Source organism: Hemiscyllium ocellatum, chromosome 17 (assembly GCF_020745735.1).
Source record: "Hemiscyllium ocellatum isolate sHemOce1 chromosome 17, sHemOce1.pat.X.cur, whole genome shotgun sequence".
NCBI lineage: Eukaryota > Metazoa > Chordata > Chondrichthyes > Orectolobiformes > Hemiscylliidae > Hemiscyllium > Hemiscyllium ocellatum.
In genome coordinates this window covers 30255266-30277478 of record NC_083417.1, presented here as the reverse complement: position 1 = coordinate 30277478, position 22213 = coordinate 30255266, and the positions used below count along the sequence as shown (strand labels likewise).

Here is a 22213-nt window from a genome sequence, read left to right as displayed (position 1 = left end):
GAATTCAAATCCCAGAATTAAACCCCAGTCTAATGGGGACCATGCAACTATTAATGTAAAAACCCATCTGGTTCATTAATGTCCTTCAGAGAACGAAATCCACTATCATTACCTAGTCTGATCTACATGTGACTCTAAATCCACAACAATGTATTTAATTCTGAACTGTTTTCTGAAATGTCCTAGTAAGTCATTTAGTTCAAGAGATGGACAACGAATGTCTTTTTAGTGACACCATCATTCATGCAAAAGAAATGAATCATTGTCCACCATTTCCACAACCACCAGCTGCAATTCTTGCAGCATTCTGAACTGACCATTTCCTCCACAACAGTGATCCATTCCTCAGTCAACCCCTTTCCATTCTATTGTGGGAAATGCAATACCTGTCCTTTTTATCTACTTCCTTCTCACCATCCACAGTCGTAAATTCTCCAAATGAGATAGCAATTTACTGATGCTACTCTGCATTTAGTATACTGTATATATCACTTACAATGTGACCCTCACTATACTGCAGAGTCCAAATGTGGAAAAAGTGTGTCTTGCCGAATACGTCTGCTCAATCCATAGGCATGACTCCCAGGTTCCCGTTACCTGTTATTTGAACTATCTACGTTACCCTCACACTGATCTCCATGGCCTGTTCCAGAGAACCTCAATGTAAGCTTACTGAATTATACATCCTTCAATAAGGCACTTCACTGCTTTCTGACCTCAATACTTGAGTGGACACTTTTGGATCATCATCTCAGCTTTCACTGTTTTTCACTCTACTGTTTTATTTTTCTCTTATTCATTTCCAACACCAGCTATACTGCCGTTCACGTATCCTCTGGAAACGATTTTGCTTCTTTCCTTCCACGTTAAGACCATTTCATCCCTCCTGTCCCGATCTTTGAGTCCTGATGAAAGGTCACAGAACCCAAATGTTAATTCTGTATCTCTTTCCACAAAAGTTGCCTGACCTGCTGAATATTTCTAGCATTTACTGTTTTTCTTTCAGGTTCCCGGGATTCGCAGTACTTCGCTTTGGCATCTGCATTTTAAACTCTCGGAAACACTTTCCTGTATTGCACTGTATGCATCTTTGAAAGGCAACACAAATCTAACCTAATTTTAAAGCAGAATTTTGCAACGCATTAACATTGCTGACAAAGACCTATATCTCCAGCATTGCTAACGACCTGATGTTGTGGTAAATGCATAGTTACACATCATTTTGCCCCAATATGGCGCACACAATCGGACGGGGCAGTAATATTTGCAGCAGAGGTGATGCATTTCGTGGGAGGCGACTCGAGCAGTGCAGGGATGTTGCAGTATCCCCGCCATCCTGATTGGCTGCTTAGCCCAGTCTCCCGGGAGACTGACGTCACCCGGCTCGGTCCCCGCCCTCCTGGGGGCACTGATCAGCTGGTGCAAGGCAATTCTATAAAAGCGTGGACAGCACCATTCCAACGCCTTTCCCCAGCCAGAAGCAGCGGCGTTGAGTTGTTCATTCAGTCACGGTAAGGAGGCAAAAGAAAACAACAGCAAGAGGATGAGAGAGATTGTCCACATCCAGGCTGGCCAGTGTGGCAACCAGATTGGTGCCAAGGTAAATTCTGCTTAATATCGAAGTATTTGTGTGGTTATGACAAAGGGTAGGACATTAAAGAATATTAGCAAATTTGAAATAAAGCTTAAATTTCATTGTTTTGTAAAAACGAAATTCCATAATCTGATATGGAGCTAATGTGGAATCCTGTTTTGGTTCTGGTAATTAACAGCATAGTTCAACAAATAAGCTTCTTTTGTTCTGCGTTAAATGTAATTATTTCTATTGCCAAATATAATTACTTCTGTTATGATTTTCCCATTTCTTACGTTTCATGAGTCAGCGTAGGGATTTACAATAGCGTTTTCCAGCTTGCCGTTATCTTAGCTGGGGTTTCGTCGTTCTTTTGTTACATTGTGACATTTGCAGGTTTGTTCTGGAATCTGTGCCTGTGGGCTGCTTTCGGCAGAGACGTGGGCTCTGCAGACAGCCACGCCCGAGACTGCAGATACGAGCGGAAAAAGGGATTAGTTCCTCCGTGCCGCACCGTCCGAGGACAGCCCCAGCAAACCCTGGCTCTGCAAGGAAACCAGCACCGTCGGGGTGGAGCCGTGGTACCAATACTGGGGAGACAAAGAGCCTTCTTTCAGAGTTGTCATCGAAGTCATGTTAACAGTCCGATCTCTAACGTGGATAACCTTGTAATGGGTCATTGTCATCTCCGCTTCCATTCACTTAGAGAATCTGTTCCAAATTTTTTTAATTTAAAACATCTCTAAACAAATACTTAACGATAGTATTCGGTAAAAGTGCACCGGATGGAGCAATTTACAAATTGTTCCAATTTTTTAATTGTTCTGTCATGTAGCCACTTTGTCCATTTTCAAGATTTACTACCAGAGTAAGTAAAATTATACATAGAATCTCTCCTGTTACCAAATGAAACAAGTTTGATCAAAACATGGAATCCGAATAAACACAAGTGGAGTGAAATCTGATTGCTGCAGAGAGCAATTCATGTGCTCAGGAAAAATCATAGCTCATTGGGTATGCGATTAGAAGCTTTGGGTTTAGTAATGATCTTGAAGGATTACTCAAATGGTTGTTTAAATGTGAAACAGCAATTATTAGCAGCATATCATGAATAGTTAGACACTGATTCATCCAAGATAAATACTGGTATGATTGCAATATTTGAAGAGTTAAAGATTGATTCTGGTGAGTAGCCCAATCCACAAGAGCTGGCGCAAGGTCGTTTGTGTCTAAATCCACTTCTGGGGATACCTACCAGTGCAGCACTCAGATGGGTTATGTGGGTGGGATCACAATACCCAGGGATTTCAATGTTTGCCTGGAGGTGGCTTTTTCACTAATCTCTCCATCAAGAAGGATTCAGGCTTGAATATGGGTGTGGCTGGTTTTGATGCAACCAAGGAGATGCATTACTACAATCCAGGTGTCCTACTAAAGAGTTATTTTCCATTCTTTGCAGCCAGCATTCTGAGGAGCTTTTTCTTTCGAGGGAGAAGAATTGAATCATTCTCAGTCAGTGGTCCAACAAAGCCAGGGTCTTAATTAACCTCAAAGATTGGCCAAACAAATAGATATTTTAATTTAGTAAACCTATGAAATTGGGTAGTTTTTGCTCTCAGACCTCCATTTTAGAGACTTGAGAACACAATTTTAGAAAAATAATCCATTCAAGTCGATAACACCAGCCATATCATTGCAGTTGTTGTTCTAATAGCATGTATGAACAGGCTGTGATATTACAGCATAGCGAGGCATAGTGTATCAGTAAAAATCTCACTTTTCTCAGATTAACATGACTATCAAAGAACAAACACAACATTGAGAATCTGAATTAAAACAAAAAAAATGCAATCCACATCTCAAATAACAAAACAAATAGCAGTCAGGGCTGAAACTTTGTTTGTGCCCTGATGTGTCTGTTGAATTTTCAAGTATAACGTTTTGTTCTGTTTTTGTGATCATGCATCAGCATCGGATACTCCCTCATCAGTACAGCTTTGGCTTACTATAGACTTAATGTCCTAATGTTTTGGGCAAACAGAAAGAGAAGATCCTTAGTGTGACATTTTTCTTCCAAGATCAAGCATGCTAATAAGTTCTGGGCATCTGATACAATTTGAATCATGCTTCACGAAGCTGTTTATGGTCTACTAGAAACAGGATTCATGTTAACCCTACAGCAAGCAGAAAGGGGAGACTTCATCTCCTCAGTTTAGCTACATCAGATCATTGATCAAGGTGAATGGACAGTGTACTTCTAACTGTATCTTTAACTACATCATCCTTTTAGAAATTATGTAATATATGCTACTTATTGGCTAAAGTCATGTTTTAAATATACACGGTAATTTTTAGAAACATTAAACATGAATCTGTGAAAAATTTGAGATATGTGGGTCTGAGATGAATAATAGAACCAGGAGGAGCCAGATTGTATCTAATTTACTCTCTGGAGTGCACAGAGGAAGAAATTAAATCGGTACTGCGTCTGCCAGCTGGTGTTCAAATATAGGTGAGCTTATGATGAATGAGACAAAATGGAAATTCAAATTTATTGGACAGCTGAGGGCTCCTACTCAATTAACTATACCCCCAGGAGATGCAGAAAAACATTAAAGCTACTTTGTCCACTCAAGCAACCAAATTAATCTCTAAAAATTAGCTGGGGGTAAAATGTACCATAAGTTAATGTTGGCACTTTCAGCACCATGGTCAGGTGCTGATTGAGGTGACTCTTAGAGTGCAAATTTGAATGCATTGCAAATAATCCATTTTTCTGAATAAGTAAAATAATTTTACAGGTGAATTCTCTGTATTGCTGTGGTGATCTTCTTTGTTCATGAAAATCACAAAATACAATTCATTTGGTAAATCCTGCTGTTAATAATGGAAGTGACTGTGCTCTCTTTTCAACTAATTTACATGCTGCTTTTAAAAAGCAATGATGAATTGTAACTAAATAGTAATGACTTTAAGATAATGAGAGTATAATGGCTTTTTGCTCGACTATTTCTTTAGAGGATAAATATGTATTTTCACTGAAATTCAGCTTTGTCTAAGTTGAATTTTTAAAAATTATGTCAGGAATGTATACAATACAACTTGCTGTTAGATATGTTAGTTTTTCAATGAATTATGCTTAAGAAAAAATTCAAGTTACAAAGAATGTCATAGCTGAAAGCCTTTTTTCGCTATGCATTTAATACAGTTTGTGACCTGCCATATCACTAAATGCAATTGATGCTAAAAAGACATCATTCACTAATAATATTCTGTTAATTTTGAATGCAAAGAATATATAAATCATAGTGTCAAGCACCATATAATTTGTTTTGCTTGCTGTCCCTATCCCTGCTGCTTTTGATGTTTAAGGTAATTACTGCGAGTGAGCAGACCATTTATTCAGGCTATCGTTACCACAGAGATGAAAAACAACTTGAGCATTTTTCATCTTTTTTTCTTGAATCTTTGGAAATTAGATACCTAGTTTAGGTAGTTGACAAAGGGAGTTGATTTTGTGTATTACTGGAAAAAAACCAAATAATTAGTTGAAGGCTTTTGTGTTGTACTCACCAGAATAATTTTCAAGAAATACCAGAGTAAAGTGAAAACAGCATTTATACTGTATGGATGTTGAAATGTATATATCCTTTTTGGATCTCAGCTAAGGCAAAGCAAAAACCATGTTTTTTTTTCTTTAAACCGACCTGACTACATTTAAGTAGAAATCAGGACGTGGAAATGGAAGTGAATAAAAGCAATTATATCTGGTTGGGTTGAAGCCAGTAATTGACCTGCATCCATCATTTTGTCACATTATAATAATTAGTCACATACCAAAATCCATACATTGGTTGAAGTAGCTATTCTGTTACCTTCCTGGTATGAGCTTAATTAATAATTAATCTGGCTGGTTGGATGGGTATCTCCTATTTCTTGATCTTCCTTCCATTATTTTCAGTTTTGGGAGGTCATCAGTGACGAGCATGGAATTGACCCCAGTGGAAATTATGTGGGTGACTCAGACTTGCAAGTGGAGCGAATTAGTGTCTACTACAATGAAGCATCTTGTAAGTAATAGTGTTACATAATGCCAGTGATCATTATGAACCATGTCAAGCAAAAACTGCATTTCAGAATTAGGTGCATTATTTAATAAAGTCAAATGTTTTTACTGAAATCGGGGGGGGGGGGGGGGGAGAGAGGGGAGAGGGGAGAGGGAGGTGAGCCACAAATTATGTAATATTCCTGGACAACTTAGTTGTAGGCAAAAACCAATATTTACTCTAAACACTTAGTGTTGTTTAATGTGTTTTGTTAATTGGAATTCAGCTATGTGAATATTTAAAGTACAGAATAAACAAATACAGATTATATTTGAAAGTTAACTTTTAACTTTTGAAATGTTTAAAGCAGAAACTTAACAAATTGCTACTCTGGATTTGATGCTTTTAACTTGTTCTGGTGTCCTATTAGACATGCATCACAGTTTGTCAATAATACAAAAAATGGAATATCTCAAATTTGGCATTGAGAGCAATTGAACTCCTGGGATATCTCACTCATGGAATGGGAAAAAGATTTGCTAAAGCAGGAAATCATGTTGTGAAGTCATAGCAATGATACCTGGGCAATGTGGGTGAAAGTTTGTGATTTTCGGAATGAATGTATTGAATTGAATTTATTGTCACGTGTACCAAGGCACAGTGAAAAGCTTTGTCTTGCGAGCAATATAGGCAGATCAGAGTTAAGTAGCATAGATCAGTAAATAATAGGTAAACAGCAGCAAAACCAAAAACACAGTACAGGCGAATATTAAAACTGGGTCCATTCAGTATTCTAACAACAATAGGGTAGAAACTGTTTCGAAACCGGCTGGTGCGTGTGTTCAGGTTCTGTACCTTCTCCCCGATGGTAGAGGTTGTAGAAAAACATTTCCATGGTGGGATGGATCTTTGAGAATGCTGGCGGCCTTTCCTTGACAACGGGCCTGGTAGATGGATTCTGTAGATGTATTTGAATAACTCCATAGTTGTACCAAATTTCCTTTTGACAAATGTTAAAGCAGATATATTGATTATTGTGATGTTTGTTCCTTTTGCAGCTCTTAAATATGTACCCAGAGCCATTTTAGTGGATCTGGAACCAGGCACAATGGATAGTGTCCGATCAGGGCCCTTCGGACATCTTTTCAGACCAGACAATTTTATCTTTGGTATGTAGACATCATCTCCAAAACAGAAAAAATGAAAAATATTGGATAAAACTAGAATTTTACAAAAAAACATCAACCATTAATTAATTTGATTGCTTATGTCATATTAGAAATTGGCCATTTGATCCCCTGCATGCTAGTTGGAAAACCAGAGCAACAATGACCAGCATCTGGGGGATATTGAAAGGCTCAATAGTGTCTAGATTGTGGATTTTCAGGAATCTAGTGGTTCTCTTCCTCGTCCACCACCACCACCATTCTACATATAAATTAATTGCCCAAGGACAAATCTTAAAGGCTTTCAAGTTAAGTTTTTGGAACCAACGTTTTTTTCCCTTGAAGGTTAGATGTAATAACTGCAAGTACCATGACAGTTGTGATTGCTCCATATCCCCACAACCACACTCTTCATCCCCACCCAACAGTTTCTGCAGCTCAAATGACTTATGAACAGTTGATGCTAAGACAAGTAATCAGAAATTCAGGCTTTGCAACGAGTAAGATGCTTTTGACCATATGCCAGGCAAATAGTTGAAAAAACTGCATTTGGATAAATTTCTACCCATCTTTTTAAAACTTGTTCATGGGATGTAAGTGTTGCTGGCTAGACCAGCATTTATTGCACATCCCTAATTGCTCAGACAAATTAAGTGTCAACCACACTGTTGTGGGTCTTGTGCCATGTAGACTGGGCTGGTAAAGATGGCACATTTACTTCCCTAAAGGATGTTAGTGAACCAGATAGGTTTTTATGACAATTGACACTTGTTACGTGTTGCTATTAGGTCAGTTCTATTCCAGATTTCTGTTGAATTCAAATTTCACTGTCTGTCATGGTGAGTCTAATGACATTACGCTATGCTCCCACCTACCCATCTGTTATTTCTCACTTTGTAATTCCCAATGTCTGTATATGAAATGGAATTCAATTTTGTAATTTAACTCATTGTGCATTTATGGTGTCTCTGAAGTAATTTTGTCCATGGCTAACTCGAATGTCACCTTGTTTCTTTTGTTTGAGTATTATTCCATTCTTTCGCCAGTCACCATCCCCTTACCCACCACCCTTCATTCACAATGAACTTTATTCATAAGATTACCCATCTTTATGCAATTCACAATTAATGGAACTGTTCCAAATTTTACATTAGGAATGTGTCTACTAATTGTTAGTCATACTTCCCAACTCTAGTTCATTCTCAGTTACTAAACACGATTGTCATTTAAAAACCCACCCTTTTTGCTAGTACCTATTGGGGAAGGAAAGTTTGATATCTTTACATGGTCTTCCCTATGTGTGACTCACATGCACAGCATTGAGACTTAACACTGCCCCCTGAAATGGTCTAACAGGCCCTTCAGTTCAAGGGCAGTTAGGGATGTGGTGACTGAGCCAGCATTTATTGCAAGACCCACATCATAAAACTAAAAAAATTAAGGCCAAGTATTCTTCTCGTAAACTCTCAGATCAAACTCCAAGGCTAATGCATCTTTCCCAAGACAGGTTATCTATAACTCTCTCGGTATGTTAGAGTTAATCCAACCAGGGCTTAGATAACTGAAACATAATTCCTACCCACTTTTATTCTAGTTTTCTAGATAAGAAAGCAACATTTCAGCCTTTTGATATTTTCTGCACCTGTTTATGATGAGGTAGTACTATATATGTTGTGACTGCCATATTACTTAGACTTCATTGTTTTGATTCAGCATGGATGACCTCCAATTTCCATTTACTACAGTTGTCTGTTCACTTTATCCATATCATGTTTTACTATTATACTTGCATCTACATTGTATACATTGCCAGTCATTTTGATTCATGCCAAATTTAGATTCACAGCTTTCTATGTCAACATCTAAGTCATTAATCAATACTATAAATAATTGAGGCTCCAACAGGGATTGTTTCATGGTATCACTAGTTACATGTTACCAGATGGAATATTTACCCATTATCACTGTTGTGTCTCCTTCCACTCAGCCAATGTCCTATCCAGATCAATAATGGTTTTCAATTCCATGAGTTTTAGTTTTGGATAAGTCTCTTATGAGATGCTTTATTGCATGCCTTCTTGAAATCATGAATAACTTTCAGAGATATTCTCTCCTGTCCACTACTTTAGTCACCTTTAAGTCTCATCAGGCATGGACTCTTATCTGATGGCAGTCAGTAGGCAAACTGGCCCAGTAACTGTTCATGGGGAAATTGCACATGTGTTGGACTTTCTATAGGCATCATCCAAGGGGACTAACCATCTTACAGATCTTAATTATGTTTTGATAGTAATTCAACTTTAATTATAAATGTGCTTATTAATTTTGAAGTGCATCTTTGTCTCTATAAAATCACCATTGTCTGATCTGGGCAAAGTGAGTTGATTGAAAGTTTCATATAATCACAACAATAAAAAGATAACTTCGGTATTGTTTTAGTTGATTGCTGGCAATAACTACGTTTTGTTGGTTATGTGCTGATATAGATAAACTTCTAATATAGCCACCAGAGTAAGAAGTCAAATCACAAAAATCAAATTACATTGATTTATGTAGAAAGACATTTTACCTCAATAGAAAATCTACTCCATACTAGTAGCTATTTGTACACTTGCTTATACCTTGCATGCTCACTGTTTATCATCTGTTTTAATGTTTACATGTGTTTGACATCCTTTTTAATCATAGGACAAAGTGGAGCTGGAAACAACTGGGCAAAGGGCCATTACACAGAAGGTGCAGAGTTGGTGGATTCAGTCCTTGATGTAGTAAGGAAAGAATGTGAAAATTGTGACTGTCTGCAAGGCTTTCAACTCACTCATTCCCTGGGTGGAGGCACAGGGTCTGGCATGGGAACCCTCCTTATTAGCAAAGTTCGTGAGGAATACCCTGACAGAATTATGAACACTTTCAGCGTTGTTCCTTCTCCAAAAGTTTCTGACACAGTGGTAGAACCATACAATGCGACTCTCTCAATCCACCAGCTTGTAGAAAACACAGATGAAACTTACTGCATAGATAATGAAGCGCTCTACGATATCTGCTTCAGGACCCTCAAACTTGCAACACCCACCTATGGAGACCTTAACCACTTGGTATCTGCTACCATGAGTGGGGTCACCACTTCCCTGAGGTTTCCTGGGCAGCTTAATGCCGATCTGAGGAAGCTTGCAGTGAATATGGTACCTTTCCCACGCCTACACTTCTTTATGCCAGGATTTGCTCCACTGACAGCCCGAGGAAGCCAGCAGTACAGAGCTTTGACTGTCCCAGAACTCACCCAGCAGATGTTTGATGCCAAAAATATGATGGCAGCTTGTGATCCTCGTCATGGTAGGTACCTGACAGTCGCCACTGTCTTCAGAGGCAAGATGTCCATGAAGGAAGTTGATGAGCAAATGTTGGCTATCCAGAGCAAGAACAGCAGCTACTTTGTGGAATGGATCCCCAACAATGTTAAGGTGGCTGTTTGTGATATCCCACCCCGTGGACTTAAGATGTCCTCCACTTTCATTGGAAACAGCACTGCTATCCAGGAGCTTTTCAAACGCATCTCTGAACAGTTCACAGCTATGTTCCGCAGGAAGGCGTTCTTGCACTGGTACACTGGTGAGGGCATGGATGAGATGGAGTTTACTGAAGCAGAAAGTAACATGAATGATCTTGTATCTGAATACCAACAGTACCAAGATGCCACAGCAGATGAAGAAGGAGAGATGTATGAGGATGACGAGGAAGAATCTGAAGCACAAGGTCCAAAGTGAAACCTGAATCAGTCATTGTCTACCAAGATGATTTGAAAAGATAGTTTACCTTGGATCTCCTCATTGTGCTTTTACTTGTCTTTACTACGAGTTAGCTCAGTCATAGATTACTTGCTTCTGATAGCCTTACCCTCTTATCCTCTTTACACTCCATATTGGTCACCAAACAATTAAGTTCTAGATATTTAAAACTCCTGATTTTATTTTAATAACACAAGTTCCTGATTTTTTTTATTTTTTACTGTTTTGCCAATTTATTTTTTGAATATTTAATAAATTATTGCTGTGAAACATTTTCTGATGTTGAGCAATTTATGAAAACTTGTGATTTAAGCAATTTTCAAATTATTCTTGAGGAGCAATGTCAATATCCTATATAATGAGGACTACATCCATGTTGCTTACCTTAATGCATGACATTGGCACATTCATATACATTATTAAGCCAATTCAAGCCTCCATGAAGACTAATTACTAAGCTTAAAATTGCAGTATGGTTTCAAAACTTTGACAAAGTTTGGAAGGTCTTGTTGCCTCATTCCCAGTATTCTGTATTTGTTCTAAATTCTGTCTCCCATTAATTGTTTTTAAACATAAATCCTATGGAAACTGTAAACTTCAGCCCACAGCTTTGGCTAACTAAAAATTTTTTTTTTAAATTGATGATTTCTATTGTGTTATGTAAATGACATTTTCAATTGGTCTCTCCTCAAGTACTGAGCCCCCCCCCCCCTTTCAAATCACTCTTGTAACCTCCTGCCTCAACAAGACAACCTTAAGTGTTCTATCCTTCCAAACAATCACGCTTCAACTTCCTTGTTTCTGAAAAATGCTTAACACCTTCCAAATCTGTAGCAATATCTTTCATTCCTTTTTGAATAGCCCCAGTCAACGTTTTAGCCATGTCTGTATTGTATTGGTTCAGTGACACCATCCAACCCAGATCTGAAAAATGTGGGTTGAAGATGCAGCTCCAGAGTTTTGGGCAAATAAACTAGACTGATACTTCAATGCATTACTGATGGAGTGCTGCACTAATCTTTAGGATGAGATGTTAACCAATGCTCATTCTGCCTGCTCAGTTAAACTAGCATTATTTGTATACGTGCAGGGAATTTCTTCATGTCCTGGCTGATATTGATCCTCCATTAACAAAATAAACTTTTTTTTTGTTTCTTTCTTTGTGGGATCTACCTGTGTACAAACTGGCAGATCTTACAACAGTGAATTAGTTAAAGTTGTATCCTTCACCACCTGGCTTTTTTGACTAGGTTAGTTCAGGAAAATACCTGTTGGGAGGACTTTTGTGAAGACTCCTTTACCTGCTGTCATGAACAAAGTATATTGCATGTGCACCATTTACCAGCCATTATGCAAAGCCAGTGATGTTCCAACTGCAGCCACAGGTCACAAAATTTGTCTGCCTTTCCTTTCAGGTTGCTGCAACTGTTCATGCCAAATTCAGCAACTCCTCAAAACACTTACAAAAAGTTAATACTTCCACAATTTTTAAGACCACAAGTGAATTGTACTTTAACTACAAGTTGTAAAATTGACCTTTAAATAATACCAGTGTGGACCTCCCTTGTAGGAGTGTGCTTGTTTAAGCAGTTACTGGATATGCATAGCAATTGCATTAAGGTTGCTCTAACGCTGTTTAATTTCCCAAAATGCTCTCTGTAAAAGCTTCCAGCACATGCATGTGGCACATGGGCTTGTAGTATTTCCTGGACTTGTACTATTTCACTGTGCAAAGCACCATGCACCACATTTTTCACTACATGTCTTTGATATGTGAATACTATTGGCACTATTGTACTCAATTGCACCTTCTAGATAGTCATAAAGAAAAGAGGTTCTTCAGCCTATTGTGTCCACACTAGTCATCAAACACCTATCTATTTTGATCCCATTTTACAGAACTTGACCTGTAGCCTTGTATGCTTCAAGTGATTATCTAAATACTTCTCAAATGTCTTGAGTTCCTGCCCCTACCACCCTCAAGGCAGTGAATTCCAGATACCACAACACTCTATGAAAACTAGTTACCTCAAATTGCCTCTAAACCTCCTGCTCCTTAACTTAAAACTGTACTAAGAAATATTTCTCCCTATCTACTCTGTCTAAGCCCCTCAGAACTTTGTACACCTCAATCTGATCTCCTCAGCCTCCTCTGCTCTAAGGAAAACAATCCCAGCCCCTCCTTGTAATGGAATTGCTCCAGTCCAGGCAATATCCTGGTGAATCCCTTCTGCACCCTCTCTCGTGCAATCCCATCCTTTCTTTAGGGTGTGATCAGAACTACATGCTGATGACCACTTACTTGTCACCCAGGATGTAAATAAGTCATCTGATATGCAATCCTGTTATTTCATTCTGAATATTGGTGAGATTGATGGTTGCTTGGGGTGTCATTCTATTTTGTCATCTGTTAATAAACTCCAGGTTAATTGATAAGCATTCAATTCTGCAGAGTTTGTTTTATGTTTTAGTGATATACCATCTTTTAAAACCAACACAAGTCAAAATATGTCCTATCAAGCTAGATTTTTATCGAGGATTTGACTTGTCCAGTAACGCATAAGCTGGAATCATATTAATAGAAGAGTGGAGCTAATCAGGAGATATACACATGGATTCAGAAGGCACTGTGACGTGACAAATGAGTGCTTTGCATAGTCTTTTCCAAAGAAGAGCTACTGAAGTAGTGAAAGAGGAACTTGTTGAATAGGTCGGAAAAGAAGTGAATACGTATTAGAAAGTCTAGCAGTGTGTGGAGTTAGTAAATACCCTGGACACAATAGGATTCATAGAAGGATATTTTAGGAAATAAATGTGAAAATTACAGGGGCAGTGACCATAATCTTCCAACCCTCTTTAGATACAGGATGATGGCATGGGATTGAAAAATTACAAAAGTTACACCCTTGTAAATAATGGTGGTTAGAAAAACTCAGAAAGCACTTCACAATTAGTTTAACCTTGGTTGTGAAAAGCTAAATGATAAACCAGGACAAAGTTCACAAGTATTTGAACAAGAATGGAGTAAAATTCAAGCAGGGATTTGTTAAAGGCAAATTATATGAAACTTAACTGGTTGAGATTTTTGATGAAGTAACAAAGAATGTTGAGGAAATTATTGCACGTCGTGTATTATACAAAGTCTTCGAAATAGTGTTTGATAAAATGCCATGTAATAGGTTTACTATAAAGTTGAATGTTTTTAAAGGGACAGTAGCAGAAGGGACAAAAAGTTGCTGAATAACAGGATACAGAGTAGCAGTAGATTTATTTTGAACTGCAGGAGATTTTTAGTAATTCAGATAAGACAACTGTGGATGTTGGGAACCTGGAACAAAGACAGAACTATTCTGAAGAAAGGTCGCTGGACTCGAAATGTTAATTCTGCTTTCTCTCCACGGATGCTGCCAGACCTGCTGATTTCTCCAGCAATTTCTGTTTTTGTTTGATGTATTAAGTGAGGTTCCCATGGGGTTGGTACTGGGACAATTAATTTTATTGATATATATTAATGGCCTTGACTTGGGCATACAGAGTGTAATTTCAGAATTTACAGATAATACAAAACCTGGCAGTATTGTGAACCATGGACAAATATAGACCTAATAGCCTGACATCAATAGTAGGGAAAAAGCTGGAATCTATCATAAAGAATGTGATAACTCAATTTATGAAAGGAAAATCATATTTGTCAAGAGGTTTTTGAGGGTGTTAACTAGCAGAATAGCAAAGGAGTATGATGTGTTTGGGTTTTCAGGAGGCTTTCAGTTAGTTCCCATATGACAAATTGGAAAACAAAATCAGTGCACAATAGATTGGGTATTATGCTGGTATGGATTGATAACTGGTTAATGGATAGAAACCAGAGTAGGAATAAATAACTCATTCTCAGATTTGCAGGCTACTACTGGAGGCATCAGTGCTGAGGCCCTAATTATTCACAATGCTATATGTAAAAATGATTTATATTTGGCAACCAAATGTAAAATATCCACATTTTCTAATGACATAAAATTAGGTGGACAGGTGAGCTGTGCAGAGAGAAAAAAAGAGCTTTAGAGAGATTTAGAAAGTTTAGATAAATAGATAAAACATGACAGATGGAATATAGTATGGAACAATGTGTAATTATTAACTTTGGCAGGAAAAACAAGAATTCAGAGAATTTGTTAAAACGTGATAGTTTAGGAAGTGTTAATGTCTGAAGAGATCATAAGTCACTGGAAGCGAATGTTCAGGTGAGGTAGCAAATGGAATGTTAGTCTTTATCGCAAGAAAATCTGAGTACATGTATAAAATAGGATTGCTGCAGTTGTGTATAGTCATTGTCTTTGGACCAAAAATCCTGTTTTCAGGTCTCACGTGCTCCAGAGGTGTGTAGTAACATCTTCAGCAGGTTAGTTAGAAAACAGATGCATAGATTCTCGGTGAGACCACATTTGAGTATCATGACAACACCTGGACCTGGATGGGACAACCTGCCTGGAATGCATGGCTGATCAGTTCAGACTCTTGATGAGTTATTGTCAGTTTGCTAAAAGCAGTGGGGTTGGCTAGAATGTAGTATAATTTTTATCTCTTTACCGAAGGATAGATATACTTGCCATTGAGGGAATAAAATAGAAATTCACCATACTGATTCCTGGGGTGGGTGGATTGTCCTTTAAGATGAAATTGAGAAGACTGGGCCTATATTCTCAAGTTTAGAAAAATGAGAAGTGATCTCATTGAGGCATACAAGATATTTACAAGGCTCAACAGGATGGTGCAGGAAGGATGCTTTGCCTGGTTTGGAGTAGGAGGGGGGCATCTGAAGGCAAAAGACACAGACTCAGAATATGGGCTATGGCATTCAGGATTGAGATGAGTTTTTTTAACACAAATGTAGTGAATCTTTGGAATTCTCTTCCCTGAATGTTCTCGAGGTGAGACATTGAACTTATTTAAGGTAGAAGTCAACAGATTTCCAAATATTGTAGGCATCAAGGGATGTGGGGATACTGCAGGAAAATGGATTTGAGGTATGTGATAAGACATGATCTAATTGAATGGTGAAACAGGCTCAAGGGGGCAAAAGCTAACTCCAGTTCTTATTTTCTATATTTCTATCATCGTGATAGAGTTCAAGAGGATATAAGCTTGCTGCTGGAATGGCAGAGGAGAAAGTGAGGACTGCAGATGCTGTGTCCGTGTTGATTCGGTCGTCCGAGATAGAAATGGAAAGGTCTAGGAAGGGGAGGGAGGAGTCTGAGACAGTCCAGGTGAATTTGAGGTCAGGGTGGAAGGTGTTGGTAAAGTGGATGAACTGTTCAACCTTCTCGTGGGAGCACGAGGCAGCGCCGATACAGTCATCGATGTAGCAGAGGAAAAGGTGGGGGGTGGTGCCAGTGTAGCTGCGGAAGATGGACTGTTCCACATATCCTACGAAGAGGCAGGCATAGCTGGGGCCCATGCGGGTGCCCATGGCTACTCCTTTGGTTTGGAGGAAATGGGAGAATTGGAAAGAGAAGTTGTTCAGGGTGAGGACCAGTTCAGTCAGTCGAAGGAGGGTGTCAGTGGAAGGGTACTGGTTGGTATGGCGGGAAAGGAAGAAGTGGAGGGCTTTGAGCCCTTCGTGATGGGGGATGGAGGTGTGCAGGGACTGGATGTCCATGGTGAAGATTAGGCGTTGGGGACCGGGGAAGCAAAAATCATGGAGGAGGTGGAGGGCATGGGTGGTGTCTCAAACGTAGGTGGGGAGTTCTTGGACTAAGGGGGACAGGACCATGTCGTGGTATGCAGAGATGAGTTCTATGGGGCAGGAGCAGGCTGAGACAATGGGTCGGCAAGGACAGTCAGGGTTTGTGGATTTTGGGCAGGAGGTAGAAACGGGCAGTGCGGGGTTGTGGGACTATGAGGTTGGAGGCAGTGGATGGGAGATTATGGTTTGGTGGTGGGAGGTGTCAGTGTTGATTCGATCGCCCGAGATAGAAATGTCCGTGTTGATTCGGTCGTCCGAGATAGAGCCCTTCCTGAAGAAGGGCTCATGCCCGAAACGTCGATTCTCCTGTTCTTTGGATGCTACCTGACCTGCTGCGCTTTTCCAGCAACACATTTTCAGCTGGAATGGCAAACACATGTGTGATGATACTGCTTCTTTAACAGAGTTGTGTTGTCCTTGTTTTTTTCAGGGCGTTGTAAAAACACAGATTCTGAAGAGTCTGGTTTTGGATGGGTTTTGGGCTAATTTGATTATAGCTAACAGATTAAAAATATACATGTACAATGAAAAGGGAATGGCCAGTCCTCCCAGCTCAGCTTTTCTCTGGTTTGATTTGGTTTTTGGCAACCTGGCTATTCACTGAAAGCAATCAGGCAGTTGTAAAAGCTGCTGGACACAAAGAAGCAGGTCCATGCCAATTCTCCTCTCTTTCTGTCTCTCTCTGACATCTCTCCTGTAAGACTCTGTGTTTGATTTTGCCTTTGTCCCAAGGGGTGTTTATAGGGATTGTTGCAGATATTTGGAACAGCATCATTAAGTTGGGAGAATCTGTTGGGTTTTTGGATATGTTAAGTTATTCAGTATTCTGTTCTCTGTTATTTGTGTTTCATTCGGTATTCTTGTAACTAAATTCTGTTTTGTTTTTTTAAAACTAAGTGGTTCGACCAACTGTATGACTCCTGGAATATCCATGTTGCATTTGTTGAAAACAGCTAGCGAAGTCAGGGTGTGGGCTACATTCTTCAAATGTTTTGCGGGGTTCTATCCTGGTCCATAACAGACTTGGGGGCTCTTTGTGGAATTTGTTCTGTAGTTCCAATTGGGATCAGGGTTGTTGGACTCAAAGGCAGAAAGTGGTGATGTTAGTGTCTTTTGTTCTGGGTGTTGAATTCGATTGGTTTAAACAGTGCTTGTATAGCAATGTAAAAAGTGAGGTCTGCAGATGCTGGAGATCAGAGCTGAAAATGTGTTGCTGGTTAAAGCACAGCAGGTCAGGCAGCATCCAAGGAACAGGAAATTCGACGTTTCGGGCCAGAGCCCTTCATCAGGAATGAGGAGAGGGTGCCAGGCAGGCTAAGATAAAAGGTAGGGAGGAGGGACTTGGGGGAGGGGCGATGGGGATGTGATAGGTGGAAGGAGGTCAAGGTGAGGGTGATAGGCCGGAGTGGGGTGGGGGCGGAGAGGTTAGGAAGAAGATTGCAGGTTAGGCGGGCGGTGCTGAGTTGAGGGAACCGACTGAGACAAGGTGGGGGGAGGGGAAATGAGGAAACTGGAGAAATCTGAGTTCATCCCTTGTGGTTGGAGGGTTCCCAGGCGGAAGATGAAATCACAGTATTTGGTGGTTCAGGAAAAGCACTAGAAAGCCAGATGAAGGAAAACAGGATAAGCCAGTGAATTTTGTTGGAGTGGTAATGGAAACACAGTGGAGGCTAGAAGCTGCACCAGAAGGTACAAGCTGGTCAGAGGTTGGTTAAGGAAAAAGTGCCAGATCTTCTTAAACCATATTCCTGTGAAGGTAAAGTTTACTTGCATAGGCCAGGAGCAGCAGGCAAAGAGGTTAAAAGATACAGGTCATCTCAATCTCTGATGTTGAAAGATGAGGAGATATGTACTTTTGAAGGACATTTGCCAGAAAAAGGTGCTTGTAACGGGAAATCACGGAGAGACAAGAAGTGCTCAATTATATAAAGTGAGGTTAGAGTGTCCAATGAAGAGCAGAAAAGTCATGATAGTCTTATAATCAAGACTATCCAGATGATTGGAATAAGGGAATTCTGTTTGCACATTTTGTGATCAGAAATGCATCAAATGAATTGACCAAATTCAGTCCATTTGAATTAGTTTTTCAGACTGTTAAAATTGATTAAGGAGAAATTGGTAAGTCGGCATTGAGAGACCACATATTTCGACTATGTGTCAAATTTTCGGGAACAATTAAATAGAGCTGGGGAGTTAGCTTGACAATATTTAAAAGTATCACAGCATACAATGAAACAGGAAGCAGACGAGAAATCAAAAACTCACAATTTTGCTGTTCTAGTATTACTTCCAGTGATAGGTGAATCTTTAAAAGCAAGGTTTACTGGACCTTATCACGTCAACAGGAAATTGAATGAGGTGAACTATTTGATAAGGACTCCAGACAGAAAGAAATCTCACAGACTATGTCATGTGAATATGCTCAATAGGTATTTTGACAGGGAAGGAAAGCCAAAAGAGACTGTGTTAGTGGTTACAACACAGAGGGTAGAATCAAGTTCAGAGGATTCTGAATTGGATATTCCTCAAATTAAATTGGACAATGAGAAAGTTGTCAAAACTTGGGATAAATTATTGAGTTATCTTTCAGAGGAAAATCGAAATGACCTGAATTACGATCACATGGGGAGATATGTGGAAATAAGCTGGGAAGTACTAACCTAATTATGCATGATTTAGATACAGAAAATGCAGTTCCAATTAAGCAACATCCTTGTAGGCATAACCCTCTAAAGCTGGCACAGGTTCAAAAGGAGATTGAACGCATGCTCCAAATTGCGTTACATTGGCAGGGGCTCATCTTGTCAATGGTGCCAAAACCAGATGGTACCCAACAGTTGTGTGCAGACTATTACAAAGTTAATGCAGTTACAAAGACTGATGTATACCCAATTCCACATTTGGAAGACTGTGGTTGGAAAGGTGGGACAAGCAACTTGTATCTCTAAGTTGGATTTGCTCAGACGATACTGACAGATACCTTTGTCAGAAAGAGCGAAGGCAAATTTGGCTTTGTAATGCTTAATGGACTGTTTCAGTTTAAAGTTATGCCGTTTGGTATGAATAATGCGCCAGCCACATTTCTGAGACTAATCAATAAGGTTATTGCCAGATTAATCAACTGCATTATATATATATAGATGACCTAGTGATTTTTAGTCACACATGGAAGGAACATTTGCAACATTTATCGGTCTTGTTTGATCAATTTTGGAAGGCAGGCTTGGTGATAAACCTGGCTAAAAGTGAATTTACCAAAGCGCAAATCCACCTTCGTGGGCCTGTTATTGGACATGGACAAATGGTCTCACAGGTAACTGGGGAATTGCCATACCATTGACAAAAAGAGCAGTACTATGGTTCCTGGGATTGAATGGATTTCATTGAAAATTCGTACCAAATTTTTAACATTGTTCCTTGCTCCACTCACTGAATTGCTAAAGAAAGGCAAGATGTTTCAGTGGACAGCAGACTGTCAAAAGGCACTTCACAGCCTGAAAGCTGTGTTAACCACTGCCCCAGTATTAGCCACATCTAATTATGCAAAGTCATTCAAGGTGGCTATCGATGTGAGTGATGTGGTTGTTGGTGCTGTGCTCTTGGAGGAAGACATTTCTCCAGGAAATTGAACATTTGTCAGCAGAAATAATCAGCGGTTTAGAAGGAGTCTTTGAGCTTGGTGTTGGCATTACAACATTTCAATGTTCATGTTACCAGTGACGTATCTGAGACAGTCATATACACTAATCATAACCCATTGAAGTTTGTGGAAAAATTTAGGGACAAAAATTCCAGACTGTTTTGATGGATCTTTTGTTACAGCCATTCAATTTGAAAATTGTGCATGTGGCAGGACATGCAAAACTTGTTTGCCGATGCATTGTCCAGACTTGAATGAGAAACAGAGGTGTTCGGTGGCAGGAGCTAGATTGAAACAGAATACAGTAGTGCATGTTTGCATGCTTATTGTCAATGTAATGTATGTGTGTGTTGTAGGGTACTAACAGTTTTAAATTAAGGAGTTTTAAATTAAAGGCATCATTAAATATTGACGGTTCATTTTTTTAAAGGGGGGAGGTGTGATGATGCTGGTCCCTTAAAAGGGTTGTCCTTGGTTTTCATTCAGGTGGTCGTCGAAACACAGGTTCCGAAGGGTCTGAGGTTGGATGGGTTCTGGGGCCAATTTGATTATAGCTAACAGATACTGCCTCAGACAAAAGGCTTTCAAGTCTTTTTAAAAGAATAGCGCTGAAAATGTGTTGCTGGTTAAGGCACAGCAGGTCAGGCAGCATCCAAGGAACAGGAAATTCGACGTTTCGGGCCAGAGCCCTTCATCAGGAATTTCCTGATGAAGGGCTCTGGCCCGAAACGTCAAATTTCCTGTTCCTTGGATGCTGCCTGACCTGCTGTGCTTTAACCAGCAACACATTTTCAGCTCTGATTTCCAGCATCTGCAGACCTCACGTTTTACTTTTTAAAAGAATACACTTGTACAATGAACAGGGACTGGCCAGTTCTCCCAGCTCAGCTTTTCTCTGATTTGATTTGGTTTTTCGTAGTCTGGCTATTCACTGAAAGCAATCAGGGCAGTTCTGAAAGCAGGTCCATGCTAATCCTTCTCTTTCTGACACCTCTCATGTAAGACTCTGTGTTTGATTTTATCTTTTGTGTCAAGGAGTGTTTATTGGGATTGGTGCAAATATTTGGAACAGCATCATTAAATTGGGATGATCTATTGGATTTTTGGATAGGTTACATAATTCAATATGCTGTTCTCTGTTATTTGTATTTCATTTGGTATTCCTGTAAATAAATTCAGTTTTGTTTAAAACTAAGTGATTTGACCAACTGCATCACTCCTTGAGTATCCATGTTACACCTGCTTAAAAACAACTAGCAGAGTTAGGGTCTGGGCTACATTCTTGAAATGTTTTGAGGGAGTCTGACCTAGTCCATAATACAAAGATGATGAAATTTTATGTAGAGAAGTGTAAATGAGGAAAAGCAATGAAATTGTTTTTATTTTGGGTAGAGTACTTTCAAAGACTTATCATAATTATAGTTAGCAAGCTGAAATAATTACCAAAACAGCCTTGAAATTTAAAAGTGGGAAAGCACATAAACAAATCAATTTAACTGCATAACATAACTGCATAGATAATGATTACTTTTAGGAATGGACTGCCCAGGAGGCTTAAAACATCAAAAAAAACGTAATAAGGCTATTGGATAATTATTTATGAACAAAGAAAAAAGAGCAAAGAAAATTACAGCACAGGAACAGGTCCTTTGACCCTCCGAGCCTGCACCAATCCAGATCCTCTATCCAAACTTCTCGCCTATTTTCTAAGGGTCTGTATTCCTTTGCTCCCTGTCTATTCATATATCTGTCTAAAAACATCTTAAATGTGCTATCGTTAACCCCCACCACCACCTCCGCTAGCAACAAGTTCCAGGCACCCACTATCCCCTGCATGAAGAACTTTCCACTTTTATCTCCCCTAATCCTTTCCCCTCTCATTTTGAACTCGCGACCCCTAGTAATTGAATCCTCCACATTCTGGGGGAAAAAAAACCTTCTTACTATCCACACCTCTCATGATTTTTGATTAGATTATTTACAGTGTGGAAGTAGGCCCTTTGGCCCAACAAGTCCACACCGACCTGCCCCCACCCAGACCCATTCCCCTACATTTACCCCTGCACCTAACACTACGGGCAATTTAGCATGGCCAATTCACCTGACCTGTACATTTTTGGACTGTGGGAGGAAGCCGGAGCACCCGGAGGAAACCCACGCAGACACGGGGAGAATGTGCAAACTCCACATAGTCACCTGAGGTGGGAATTGAACCTGGGTCTCTGGCACTGTGAGGCAGCAGTGCTAACCACTGTGCCACCAT

At 39.6% G+C, this 22213-nt stretch overlaps 1 protein-coding gene across 1 annotated transcript; it reads left to right on the top strand.

The window, feature by feature from the left end:
- Positions 1-1483: 1483 nt before the first annotated feature.
- On the top strand, positions 1484-10599 carry LOC132823686 (tubulin beta-3 chain). The gene is made up of 4 exons (XM_060837646.1): positions 1484-1600; positions 5535-5643; positions 6678-6788; positions 9474-10599. The coding sequence occupies exons 1-4, from the start codon at positions 1544-1546 to the stop codon at positions 10547-10549; spliced, it is 1353 nt and encodes a 450-aa protein (XP_060693629.1). The 5' UTR covers positions 1484-1543; the 3' UTR covers positions 10550-10599.
- Positions 10600-22213: the final 11614 nt, after the last annotated feature.

Excerpts from the sequence above, each read along its gene's own strand:
- LOC132823686 (XM_060837646.1), top strand. The coding sequence starts at position 1,544 with ATGAGAGAGATTGTCCACATCCAGGCTGGCCAGTGTGGCAACCAGATT. Across the intron at positions 1,601-5,534 it reads GCAACCAGATTGGTGCCAAG|TTTTGGGAGGTCATCAGTGA; the intron begins GTAAATTCTGCT and ends CATTATTTTCAG. Across the intron at positions 6,789-9,473 it reads ACCAGACAATTTTATCTTTG|GACAAAGTGGAGCTGGAAAC; the intron begins GTATGTAGACAT and ends TTTTAATCATAG.